Source organism: Anoplolepis gracilipes, chromosome 8, assembly GCF_047496725.1.
Source record: "Anoplolepis gracilipes chromosome 8, ASM4749672v1, whole genome shotgun sequence".
Lineage (NCBI taxonomy): Eukaryota > Metazoa > Arthropoda > Insecta > Hymenoptera > Formicidae > Anoplolepis > Anoplolepis gracilipes.
This window is the reverse complement of record NC_132977.1, coordinates 8,082,501-8,095,000: the sequence shown is the minus strand read 5'-3', so window position 1 is coordinate 8,095,000 and position 12,500 is coordinate 8,082,501. Positions and strand designations below refer to the sequence as shown.

General features: G+C 31.3%; 4 protein-coding genes across 4 annotated transcripts in view; 1 reads left to right on the top strand and 3 right to left on the bottom strand.

Annotated features, from left to right (window-relative positions):
• LOC140668535 (peptidoglycan-recognition protein SA) overlaps positions 1–1,364 on the bottom strand; it is a 1,434-nt gene extending 70 nt beyond the window's left edge. The window contains exons 1-4 of the mRNA XM_072897621.1: positions 1,282–1,364; positions 917–1,124; positions 638–756; positions 1–527 (exon numbers count right to left, since the gene is read on the bottom strand). The exon at positions 1–527 is cut by the window's left edge and continues 70 nt beyond it. Of these exons, the coding sequence (XP_072753722.1) occupies positions 343–527; positions 638–756; positions 917–1,124; positions 1,282–1,336 (567 nt within the window). The 5' untranslated portion in view covers positions 1,337–1,364 and the 3' untranslated portion in view covers positions 1–342. The remainder of the gene's footprint in view (positions 528–637; positions 757–916; positions 1,125–1,281) is intronic.
• Positions 1,365–1,629: 265 nt separating this feature from the next.
• Positions 1,630–6,209, top strand: LOC140668532 (alpha-ketoglutarate-dependent dioxygenase alkB homolog 4). The gene is made up of 6 exons (XM_072897617.1): positions 1,630–1,789; positions 1,864–2,004; positions 2,866–2,991; positions 3,092–3,184; positions 3,297–3,724; positions 3,798–6,209. The coding sequence occupies exons 2-6, from the start codon at positions 1,903–1,905 to the stop codon at positions 3,946–3,948; spliced, it is 900 nt and encodes a 299-aa protein (XP_072753718.1). The 5' UTR covers positions 1,630–1,789; positions 1,864–1,902; the 3' UTR covers positions 3,949–6,209.
• Positions 4,391–9,874, bottom strand: LOC140668533 (CD63 antigen-like). Its single transcript, XM_072897618.1, has 5 exons — positions 9,553–9,874; positions 6,300–6,488; positions 6,038–6,208; positions 5,219–5,449; positions 4,391–4,868 (listed from the first exon to the last, which is right to left on the bottom strand). The coding sequence occupies exons 1-5, from the start codon at positions 9,625–9,627 to the stop codon at positions 4,671–4,673; spliced, it is 864 nt and encodes a 287-aa protein (XP_072753719.1). The 5' UTR covers positions 9,628–9,874; the 3' UTR covers positions 4,391–4,670.
• A 1,020-nt stretch (positions 9,875–10,894) lies between these two features.
• LOC140668534 (CD63 antigen-like) overlaps positions 10,895–12,500 on the bottom strand; it is a 4,257-nt gene continuing 2,651 nt past the window's right edge. Inside the window, exons 3-5 of the mRNA XM_072897619.1 lie at positions 12,092–12,262; positions 11,359–11,589; positions 10,895–11,222 (exon numbers count right to left, since the gene is read on the bottom strand). Coding sequence (XP_072753720.1) covers positions 11,157–11,222; positions 11,359–11,589; positions 12,092–12,262 — 468 coding nt within the window. The 3' untranslated portion in view covers positions 10,895–11,156. The remainder of the gene's footprint in view (positions 11,223–11,358; positions 11,590–12,091; positions 12,263–12,500) is intronic.

Below are 12,500 nucleotides of genomic sequence, written 5' to 3'. Positions count from 1 at the left end.
AATTGCGAAAATATATCGCAGGATAATGATGTTATTTGAAGAACAGCTTTGTGGCATGTTCTATACAATCTTATCGAAGACATAAGACTTAAAGAGGTTTAAGAGATGTGGATTAAAATAAACAGCAGTAAGCATTGTGATACAAAGAAGTTCTTTCTCCAAAACTTTGTTTAAAAAAAGTTTAAGCTTTCCTATACTTATACATAGAAAAAAAAACATATTCTATTCTATTTGTTTTACGACAGCTTAAACATTATAAGAACAAATATTTTCCCTGTGATATAAAATAGTTATTATTTAAATGGATTAAAAGCGATAACCTTTAGCATTGCTGTAATCGCTCTAAGGAGCGCTACTCCACTCAGACCAGTCTTGAATCTGCAAGTAGAGTTGATACCCAGGACTCGCTGTTGCCTGTACTTGTCGCGCACCGAGTACACGTACGTTGCTTCGAAGGATACCTTGGGATTTGCCACACTCAATTAATTGATGCGCAGTGTTTAACATTTTCTCGCTGGCCTGTTTGTCTGAAAATAAAAGGGATAATAAAAAATATAATAATTCGATACATAAAAAACAAAGTATATAAATATATTAAATATGATATGAAAAATATATATTTTTTTGCGATACTTACTTTCGAAATTTCCAATGAAAGTTATGCCGACAGATTTTTTATTATACCCGTATGTATGCGCTCCTTCGCGTGTCCATCCACATCCCTCGTACACGTTTCCATCGCCACCGATTAAGAATCTTAAGAGGAAAAAAAAAGCAATCATTAATCATAATATTTCTTGCATACTTCTTAATGTTATTAGATATTTATATATGTTAAAAAGCAAATGATGTCATGCTATATAGAAGCGGTGCTTATTTGTGTTCAATGTGTGAGATAATAATTATTATGACTTACGAATAACCGATATCATCCCAGCCAAGTTGGTCCATATGATAAGCGCGGATGTTGTCGACGCGGGTTGTACACGCTTCGCGCGAATTGCACTCGGGAGTGACTGTGTGCTGTATTATCACATAAGGTATCGGCACTATTAAATAGTTTACTTCTCCAGCGGGGACGGAGGTCCACTGATTTCTGCCGATGATGTTGGGACATTTGACGTCTGCGAAAAAATAAATTGAAAACTTTTATATTACCTACTTATTGACTGATTTGGCAAAAAGGTGAAAGTGATATGTATTTTGTATTTTAATATGTTTTTAAAAAAATTTTGTAAAATTCTAATGATCAATTGAAAATTTAAATGTCCAAATATTTACTGGCCAAACTAGCAGGAAGCACCAGCAAAAGTATGAAGCAGATCTTCGACAGCATCTTTGCAGCGTCAAACAGCGACGTACAACTGAAAGAAAAACGATCAATAGATCAAAATATAACGTCAGCCTTGCCCCGAGACAACCTACGGGGCGATAACAAGAGAGATTCGCGGAATATAATCTTAACTTTTTTTACATAAATAATTTTTTTTTTAATAGTAGCAGAGAGAAAGAGAGAGAGAGAGAGAGAGAGAGAGAGAGAGAGAGAGAGAGAGAGAGAACAGCTGAGAAATATCAATTTATTATTTACTTTATCGATGAAATAAATATAAATCATTGTGTTTATTAACGATCATTAGCTAAATCTTTATTATGAATATTTCATCGAAATTCATTAAGAATATAATTTCAAATTCATCTACATAATGAGAGAAATCAAATTCTTCTGAATCGATATAAATCACAATGCGATATCTCGCTGTACATACTGTCAATAATCGACTTAGTTCAGGTGTGTAAATTTGCAGACTGTTTATTTTATAGTTTACTCTTTACCGACACTGCGGTCTATACAGGTTTTTTCAGTGTTTTTGTTTCTCGACATAAAAAATAAAACGGGACATTATGGAAACCGTTCGACTGTGTGGCTGCAAAGGAATACGCTCTTGTTTAATTTGTGAGGCTAAATACAAAATATCGAAGCCGGATCTGAAGGAAGTATTACAGGTAACTCTGAGAATTCCTAACCTAAATCAAGATACGTATTTGTGTGGCATGATGTTAGAGTTTCTCAGAATTGACCGCGGGATTCTCCCTTTTCTATAATAGAGAATGATAAAATTTTAAATAAATTTCAGGGACTTTCCATATTATCGTTTTATAAATATACATATATGTTTTCTAATTGAATTTTTATTACTCAGAATCATTAAGTTTAATCAACGCAATTTCCTAATCTTTGAACTGTCTTTGAATCTGATATTTTATACATACTTTGTTACTTATAAGATAGTTATTATACGATAATGTTAATATATATTCTCAAGCATAACTAAGTCTTCTTTGAAAAATGTCAATCAATCAAGATTTATATCTGATTTATATCTGAATATTTTACCTGAAGTTTCTGTCTTTTCTATCTGCTGTCTGCTATACGCACTGTTCTGTTTGTTGAACTATGTACTTTTAGCTAGATAGAATACTAGAATAACCAGTTTGCAATTTTTTGTATAAAAAGATGAAGCACTTTGTTATTCTTATTTTGATTCAATATCTTTTTATATATTTGATGTAGTATTACACTGTCTGTTGAATCTGCTTCTAACTAGATAGAATACTAGAATAACCAGTTTGCAGTTTTTTGTGTGGAAAGATGAGGCACTTTGTTTTTCTTATTTTGCTTTTATATTTCTTTTATATATTTTATATGATATGAATTATTATAATATAAACTAATTAAAAGTATTATATATGACATCTTTTTTTACAAAAACTTATCTATAACTTTAATTATACAAATTTTAATAAATATATTTTTAATTTTGTTTAATTTTTTAATCAGTTTATAATATATTTTTAATCTTACAGAAAAACAAATCTTACGTTTATTGCCCATATTGTGATAAATCATCACCTGGATGGGATATAGATGAATATAAAAGGCATCCACATCATGATGGAAATTTAATTGACTATCCTGGTGTTTATATCAAGGTAATATTTAGTAAAATGATACGATAGATTACTGTATATTTTATAGCAGCATATAGGTTTTTTAACATATAACTCACAATATGTATATATGTTGTTTCAGTTAAATTTTTTAAACGAAGATGAAGCTAAGAAACTGATGGAAGCACTCGATTATCTTCCTTGGCAAACTTCACAGAGTGGTAGAAGAAAACAGGTATATTTATATTTATAAAAATTAATACATTTTTATATATATACATAAATATATATATATATATATATATATATATATTTTATGTATTAAGTTAGAATGCTACAATTTATAGAATTTTGGACCAAAATGTAACTTTAAAAAACGAAAGTTACGATTAGGGATATTTGATGGTTTTCCTAAAACAACACAGTTTGTACAGAATAAATTTGAGGAAATACCATTGCTACATGGTTTTAGAACTGTTGAACAATGTTCACTTGAATATGATCCCGAACGAGGCGCTTCTATTGATCCTCATATAGATGATTGTTGGATTTGGGGAGAACGTATAGTGACTGTTAATATTCTTGGCGATGCTGTTTTGACTATGACTCCTTATCGTGGTCCAATAACGCGATACAACTTAGACTGCGTTTCAAGTTATAATTCCATTCTAGAGAAAGGCATTCATGATAACACACAGATTGACATTGATGATAATGTGGTAGTACGATTGCCAATGCCTGCCAGGTCACTCATGATTTTATATGGTCCAGCAAGGTATATTTCTCTTGTGGAAAATATACTATGTCCTATGGAATTAATATTACATTGTTTCATTTTTGTTTCACAGATATCAGTGGGAACATTCCGTTCTTCGGCAAGATGTCACGTCAAGGCGCGTTTGCCTCGCGTATCGCGAATTAACGCCACCCTATCTCGAAAATGGGGAACATCACGAGGAAGCTTCTGAAATTTTGAGGCAAGCTTTACTCTTCTGGTGATATTACTATAAAATAATTTAAATAATAACTTATCAAATTAATACATTTTTTTCCATTCAACGGAATGAATATATAATGTGTAAATAAAATAGAATTAAAATAGATCAAAGATATTTTATTCATAGCATGAAAATACAATGCACACATTAATAATATTCAATAAGAATCCACATCTTTCACAACAGTCTATATAATAATTTGATGAAATATACAAGTGTCAATAATAATTATTATTTAATAAGTAATTGATATTTAAAGAGAATACTTTTTTTTTCTCTTATGTAAATATTGCTAATTATATATATATAACGTTTAATTGAATTTAATGAATTTAATTTGAATGAATTCACTTGAAGTTTAAATTAAAATTTTCCAATATCTAATTATTGAAATACAAATTATTTAAAACCGAAAATAATTAGACTGTCTGTATCTACGTATATATAATTAAGAAAATATATTAATCTATGATACATATATAAATTACAATTATTTGGTATTAAGTACTGGTTTCCTTCTCTGCTAATAACTCATTGAATTCGATTACACAAATAAACATAAAAGCATAAAAAATAAATATTTGTTTTCGTATAAACTTTTACATATTTGTATTATAGAAAATAGAATCATTATTGGTCAGTTTTTATGTTTGTAAAATTCTCTTTATGAGAACAATAGGAATAAAAATATATCTGGTCTTATTAAATTTGTATATCAGAATATTAACATTTGTTGTCGCCTTTCAATGGATAGTCTGGTGACATGTACACTACGGGAAACGTAGTTAAAGGATCCGATTTTCCCAGCGGTTCGTAACCGTTAACGAGATTTTCTCGTAATTCCCAGCGGCGTCTTTCCCTTTCCGTTTTTTGACGTCTGATAGCACGGCCAAGCATACACGCGAACATAATCCCCGTTAGCTAGAGAGAAACAATAGACACAAATTATTATCAAACTTATTTATTTATATAAATTACATTCTTAAGATTACGCTTTTAATGATAAAATAGACAAGTTGGAGCATAAAGTAATTTCAAAGTTGAAATGTCAATGAGATTTATATGTACTTTGTAAGAATTTATGGACTTGAAGATCTTAAATATATACATATATTACAATTTATTCCAAAATATTCTACTTTAATATTGTTCAATGTTAGCAAATATTTTCCATGCTATCCAGCAAATGTGTTACGTGATAATCTGTGGTTTTCATAGTTTAACATACAGAAAATGTGATTAAAATTAAGTTGAAAAAAATTGAATCTTACCTGAATAAGAGCAATCGCTACAGCTCCTGTACCAATGTATAACGCACTGCGCTGAACAATAATAGAAAGACGACTGATACAGCCTTCCTGATATTTTCCCTGACAACGATCCGGAAATTCAGGTATCTCGTCCACTATATATGAACAGCAAGAATCAGGTACATCCATATTCGTTTCATTGAAGGATTCATAGTCCCAATCCATATAGCTATTATATCCACAGCAACGTAACTATAAAGAAAAATTATTATATAAGATCGATTATTTCTCAAAACGCTTTTAAATAATATATCATAACATCTTTAATAGTTTTTGTGACACAACATGTACTTCTTTTTATCTACAAATTTTTCTATCAATTTGTAAAACTGATTTATAAAACAACAGATCAATAATATTCTAAAGTTATAAGGTACTGAAAATGAAGAATTCTTAAGCAGTTAAGTTTTGCATCAGCAAACAGATAATTAAAATCTTATTGTTTATTAAATTTCAAACAAACATTATTTGAATAAATAACAGCCTGAAGATTAATTACAAAATTAAAAGTTGAACATTTGCAACAAAATAATGTCTTTAAACATTTTTGTTAAAAAAAACTAATTCTAAAATGAAGAGATACTTGAGTAACTAATAAAAGGAATTCTAGCAGAGGGAATCTATCTAATACTCATATTTGCCATATTCGACAATATCATGTCTTTTAATTTTTATATAACTTGTTAGAGTTTTACTTTGTGTTTTTTAGAGAAAAATAATATATCATTCTATAAGTTCATAATAAGTTGCAATTGATATAAAAATAATTAATTCTCTTACCCTAGATTGCATAAAATCGATTGCAATCGTGGCTTCCTTGTTCTTTCCATATTGATGCATCGTTAGATTGATCTTCTCAGCTAGGAGATCTTTAATACCATCTTGTAGGCTGTATGCAGCAACAGCCGCGGCAAGTTCCATCACCAAAACAACCGACAGTAAGACTGCAAACTATAAGTATAATATTATACATGAATGAATGTAATATATGTGTCAGAGGAAATGATATTTAAAGTAAATAAGATTTAGATGTTTCACTTACCACAAGAACCATGCAGGTACTTTCCCTAATTGCACCGCAGCATCCCATGAAAGCGATTATAAAGACTAGTATTCCGACCACGATCAAAAGCGTGGCTGGCGAAAAGTAGCTTGGATCCAGGAAGTGTGAAAAATTCTCGTAAACGGCATAAATTGTCGTACCGACCGATATTATCATTACCCCCGTCAACTATAATAATAACAATAAAAATAATCAATATACTACAATCCAAATTATATTAAATTGCGAAATGCTGCTCATTTTCAATCGTTTAGAAAAGAGAGAGAGACAGAAAAGAGCCTTTACATATTTATAAAAATTTTCTTAGCACATCTTGTCTAATGTTATATAAATTCCATTTTGATTTGTAATAATTTATAAGGGATAATTTATAAATGTGCAGATTTGCAAGGTATATATCAATCATAATATGTTTATTTTGTCCTGTAGCACGAGATTTATTTTCATAATACGCAGTTAAATCTTTAGCATTAATTGTATAACAACTGTACGTGCAATATACTGGATCAACTTTTGAGATTAGAAAGAAAATGTGATACTCCTTTATTACTATTATGTGACATTATATCGCTATATACACACACAAGTCCTACTTATTCTACAAAGTAAGCTACTTTTATTTCTATACGCGATAAGTCGTACCTTTTAATCTATGTGTTCTCATTGTGAAACTAATTCAAACTATTTTAAATGTCGACAAGTTATCGAAAACTAGATATCATACTAATTGTAAGATAGAAAAGTTATTAAATTTATAATAAAACGATATATAGTTTAAGAGGCGAAACACATTTTTTTCTCTCAACAACAATGTCAAACAGAAAGCAATTGACCGTTGCAATAACTTGTGTAAACTTTCACCATTTTTCGTTCTACTCGTATGTTGAAGTATGTTTTCCACCTTGCTAAAGTCATATGATTATGCCGCGCGACATCATCACAAGATTGTAAATTTATCTCTACTGATAAGCGACCAAAGTTCCTAAGATAGATGTAACAACGTATTGAAAAATATTAATTATTTTCCTAGAACATTTAATATTATATCTTAAATGTATAAGATTATAATAAAACTATTAAAAAATTTTAATTTTCGATTCTTTTCGTTAAGCTTCGAATGTCAATGTTTAAGAAAAAAAAAGAGAATTACTGGTTTTTCTTTGAAACACATACATATATTTCTGTATGTATTAGCGATAAATTACAAATTTGCATAAATGCATAAGCATTATTTATAAGTGTGTCGTAATAACATAAGAATGTTGACAAACTTTGCTAGACGATGATATTATGATCAGCATTATGCTATTTATATCGAGCAATTTATTGATCGATTTATGTATTGTGTTTGTGTTCTTGTGCCAATTGTGTGCGAGAATTTTAAGACAATACTACGTATATCGACAAAGAAGACGGTACAGAAGAAAGCACGTGATTATCGCTTCTTTATTTAATTGAAAAGTATATAATCAGGTTGAGTTGGACTGTATAGGTACGCCTATTCCTAATAATTCAGCAGTGCATAGCCTTGTCTATATAATATCGACCGCAGTTGCGAAAGTGTATTTTCTCTAACAATGAAACTCGAACTTCATGGCCCATATCGCTTTCTTCGCATATGACGGAGAACAAAGGGAATAGATAATAAAAAATTAATTAATATTGCAAAAAAAAAAATAGTTGCTTTGTCTTCATACCGTTCGCTTTCTGTAAAAAAGCATTACTCAAAAGGCATTACTATCCTCTTTCCTCTATCGTTATATTTTTCTTCGCTACGGATGTAGTGAATAATCAGATACGCGTTATCTCTCAAGTTGATTTTTTAATTCGCCGAAATGGCGAATTGATTTAATCGATACTGCCGGTGTATAATATTATTGTGAAAAATTATGAAACTATGTATATGCTAAAGAATATACGCGGAAAATGAATATCTAATGAATCATTTTTAACTCTTGTATGTCATACATCTGTTTACTCTGTTCTTGATCAAATATATACATATAAGTCTTGTCGCAATTTTTTACTGTTTCAAGATACCTACTTGAAAAATCAACAAATATTTATTTATTATATTCCTTGACATCTGTAAAAAATGATTATGTACAACAAAGTGAAAAACTAAATTTTAAACATTTTTTTTATTGATTAAAGCTTTCGGGATATTTTATTAATAAAATATCGACGGAATTAAAATGACCATATGTAAACCTTTCAAGAGTCAAGATTAATTATTTGTTATATATGTTATCAGAACATAATGTAACAGCTGCAATGGTGACAAATAAAATTCATAGAATCACATTTATAAAGATAATTTCTAAATTATTATATTTTCGCATTCTAATGCGAAATTAAAATTTTTTTCAATACATCATCGTATTCTCTCTCTCTCTCTCTCTCTCTCTCTCTCTCTCTCTCTCTCTCTTTCTAAATGGTATATATAATCTATTTTTCTGCGTGTCTTATACATAAACAATAACACACATGTATCCACAAAAAAAGGACGAAAACTTTTCTTTAAGAGAAATTTTGTCTTATTTTGGTAAACTCGATATAATTTTTTTTTTTTTGTCAAAAATAACAAGTAGTTATATAAAATGCTTCTGATACTGGATCAAAACCTTGTTTTTAGGTTCATTATCTATATCTATAATAAGCATTATCGCTATAACAGTAATCGATAATTATATGAACATGTGGTGTATAGTCTACAAGTCTATATGATATTATGCGCAATTGCATCTCCTTGAAATTGCGTCGTAATAACATTTTTCAAGGATCTCCACGACAATGATGAACGTCGACTTGTCGCGAAGTTACTTATTATTGGCAAAGACTTTTCACGCATATCAGGAGGGGCTTAATACACATATATGTATTGTGTCAGTCTCTAAGAATACTGTTTCGATAAGCTTATTACGATGCCGATAAAAAAATTTGCGGCAAAAACTGGTTTTCTTTTTTCCAAGAAATCATCTCATTATCACGATTTATAAAATTTGACATTTATAATCAATATATATATATATAGAGTATCGTCAAGATGAGAAATTATATTTTTCGAAATCGAATATCATCGATTTTATTACATATATGAAATCATGATTATCGCGAATCCTTCGGTGAAAACGATTGATTGATACGAGAGAAATTGCAAACTGAAACGCGGAGTAGCATGAATGAAGGAGAGACAAAAAATCAAGAGGACGATGTCGCATACGGTACAGACCACGAAGAGGGAGTTGACCGCGCACAACAGGTACTTGATGCAGCGAAGGCCGACGTCGAGGTGCGTGGCCGCCATTTTGGTGCTCGTGTAGGTTCCTCCCGGACGCAGGTGCACAGCAAACGGATTCGCGCACTCCTAACGCACTTGACGCACCGACTGTTGATGATGATCCCGGATATCGGCCGATCAGTCAGCTCGGCCGTTATCTGTTGGCCGATAACGAGCCACGAAAACGTACGAATGCAAACGGACGACGACGGACGACTGTTCGTGCGTCACGCGATCTCACACGATCGCGCACCGCGACGTTTTTGCGCGATACGTACCGACGCCGGCAATTTCCTTGAGAACGTACGTTCCAAGAGCAAGAGAGAGAGAGAGGGAACGAAAAAGTTGAGACAATGTAAAAAAGATATGACAAAGCACTATTTTGGTAGAGCGTACTAATGTATGTGTATTAAAGAGATATGCGATAAATGTTATTGTCACACAATTTCACGGAAAAGCAGCGTACACGCCACGTGGCTTGTCAATGAAACGTCAGCGTTTGACGTTTCTCTTATATTAATATAATTTTATATAATATATTCTTGTAACACGGAATATTTATACAGGGTATCTCAACAGCTGAGATATATTTATACTACTTATGTCATCTTTAAATTTGTGTACCATATGATGATGTATTTAGCATGCATTAATTAGTATACGCACAATATTTTAATGCGTTTATTATTCATTTAACTTAAGAGAACATTTTAATTCATTAAATTATAATGGAGCATTAAATTCAATCTCTTGTTACTAAAGTGTCAAATTATTTCTTATTATATCTTTTTCAATTTCTAAAAAGAAAAAGCCAAATTAATCAAATATTCTGTAGACGGACTCTAAAAAATTATATATATATGAACATTAAATTGTGACAAAGTAATAATATACTATGTTGAAATCAGATACAAAAGGAGTCTGAAGTTTTTTTGTTGATGGACATACAAAAGAGATATCCACTTGCGCTCGTTGCTACGTTTATATATAAGCAAAACAATAACACGAGTATGATTCATATGAACGATTAAGTTAATATTGTATGTGTATACATTGTACATACATGACTCGCACAGAGATGTATAGTTCGACTTCTTTTTATTTCTGTAATTTATAAGTCGTAAAAACTGTTTGCAAAAAACTTTTTTTTGTAAAGAAGACTTACCTCCGAATCATTAATTTTTATAAAATAAATGATTATATATATGTCATGTTTATAAAAATATAAAAATAGCAATAAATTAGGAGGTAACCGTATATTTCAAATATACAAGAATAACGCAATATCACAAAATATTTGACAACGTAAAATATTTTATTAAAAATATATGCGATGCGAATTCACGTACATATAACGCGCAGCAAAAATAGTTTACCTTTACAATGATAAAAGAACAATGTATTCACGGTATATCAGATCTATGTCAGATCGATAGTTTATTAGAATATATTCGAGCTCTATATTTTAATGGAAATTTTGATTGTTATCTAAGTCTAATCTAAAAATATAAACGCACTAACAATAAATTTGGCGCGTTTGACACTTGCATGGCACTCTACATGGTTTGGTAAGAATTTCTAATTGACTTGGCTAAATAGGATGACAGGAAGATTCCTATCAGCTGCAACATAAAAAACACCAATTATTCATTTTTTTATATAAATAAAATATATAAGAACCTCAAGTTTATTTGTTTTAAATGCTATACGATATGTTTAAAATATTCTGTGTAGCTGTATTGTACTTGATGAAGATACCTGAATTGCACCAAGACTCAATCCGACACCCGCTATTTTGGCCGCATGTTTCTCCGCAAAATGCGCAAACGCGTCCATGCAACCTGTATGATGCAGCTTTGGCGATTCTAGAGTGCAATTCGTCATGCCGACAGCTCCTACCGTTTCGTCACAGCACGACATTGGGATACCTGACAAGGGTTTCTCCAGGCGTAGCCAGTCGGAAGCGTTAACCGTGCCGCAACAATCAAACTGCGATTAAATTGAAATAAGTGCATTAACGTCACGCAAGAAGCCAGTAGATGGTTAAAGTTAATCGCGATGGCATATTTTACGTGAAAACACAAATCTGTGATATTTCCCGCGACACATTCGCGTACGACATCTCGTACGAGATCGTTGAGCGTGGTCAAGGAAGCCGGCGACGTAAAAATCGATTTACTCTACCCCCTCGTGGCGCGTGCACGAAGAGGGTTCTCCACACACACATGTATTATACACACGACGAATTAGAGCCGTGCACTGAAATTATCCCTTGTAATCGCTTGTCGTTCACGATATCCTCGCGACGATCGCGTCGCTCCCACGATAGGGAAGGCATAAAGCGAAGCGCGAAAAACTTGTAACAAAGTTGCCATCGAAAAAAAAGAAAAAAAAAACCCGGATTCTATACAGTCCATTATTTCAAAGTTTTCTCTTCGATCGCGTATAATATATTAAATGTAAGCGATAATTGTATATAATTGCACATTACATCTCGTTGTAGATTATCCCAGACGAATTCGATTTCCTTGCTCTCATTGTATTTGGACATCGTCTTGAGCATTTTGTCCTGGGCGACTGTTGCAACCCGCGACCTCATCACGTATCCCATCGTACCGCCTATGATCTCCAGGATAAAGATCGCGACGAGAAGGGTGCAGAACTGTAACAGAAAATTATAAAAGATAAAATTGGATTTAATTAAGATTTTTGAAGATATTTTTCGAAGTAATTAGTTTCAGATATCACATATATGTATATAATATAGTAAAATATTTTTATTTTTTAATAAATTAATAAATATCGACATGGAAAAAGTTCGATCTCGAGAAACACTCTTATGAAATATTTAGTTAGTCTCCTACACTATGTATTTGCGTCAATTTTTTAAAGTAACACCG

Bases quoted from the DNA above. Each gene is read 5' to 3' on its own strand.
- LOC140668532 (XM_072897617.1), top strand. From the start codon at position 1,903: ATGGAAACCGTTCGACTGTGTGGCTGCAAAGGAATACGCTCTTGTTTA. The intron at 2,005-2,865 runs GTAACTCTGAGA...TTAATCTTACAG, and splicing joins ATCTGAAGGAAGTATTACAG to AAAAACAAATCTTACGTTTA. The intron at 3,725-3,797 runs GTATATTTCTCT...TTTGTTTCACAG, and splicing joins ATTTTATATGGTCCAGCAAG to ATATCAGTGGGAACATTCCG.
- LOC140668533 (XM_072897618.1), bottom strand. From the start codon at position 9,627: ATGGCGGCCACGCACCTCGACGTCGGCCTTCGCTGCATCAAGTACCTG. The intron at 6,489-9,552 runs GTCTGTACCGTA...TTATTATTATAG, and splicing joins CGGTCAACTCCCTCTTCGTG to TTGACGGGGGTAATGATAAT. The intron at 6,209-6,299 runs GTAAGTGAAACA...TTATACTTATAG, and splicing joins GTACCTGCATGGTTCTTGTG to TTTGCAGTCTTACTGTCGGT.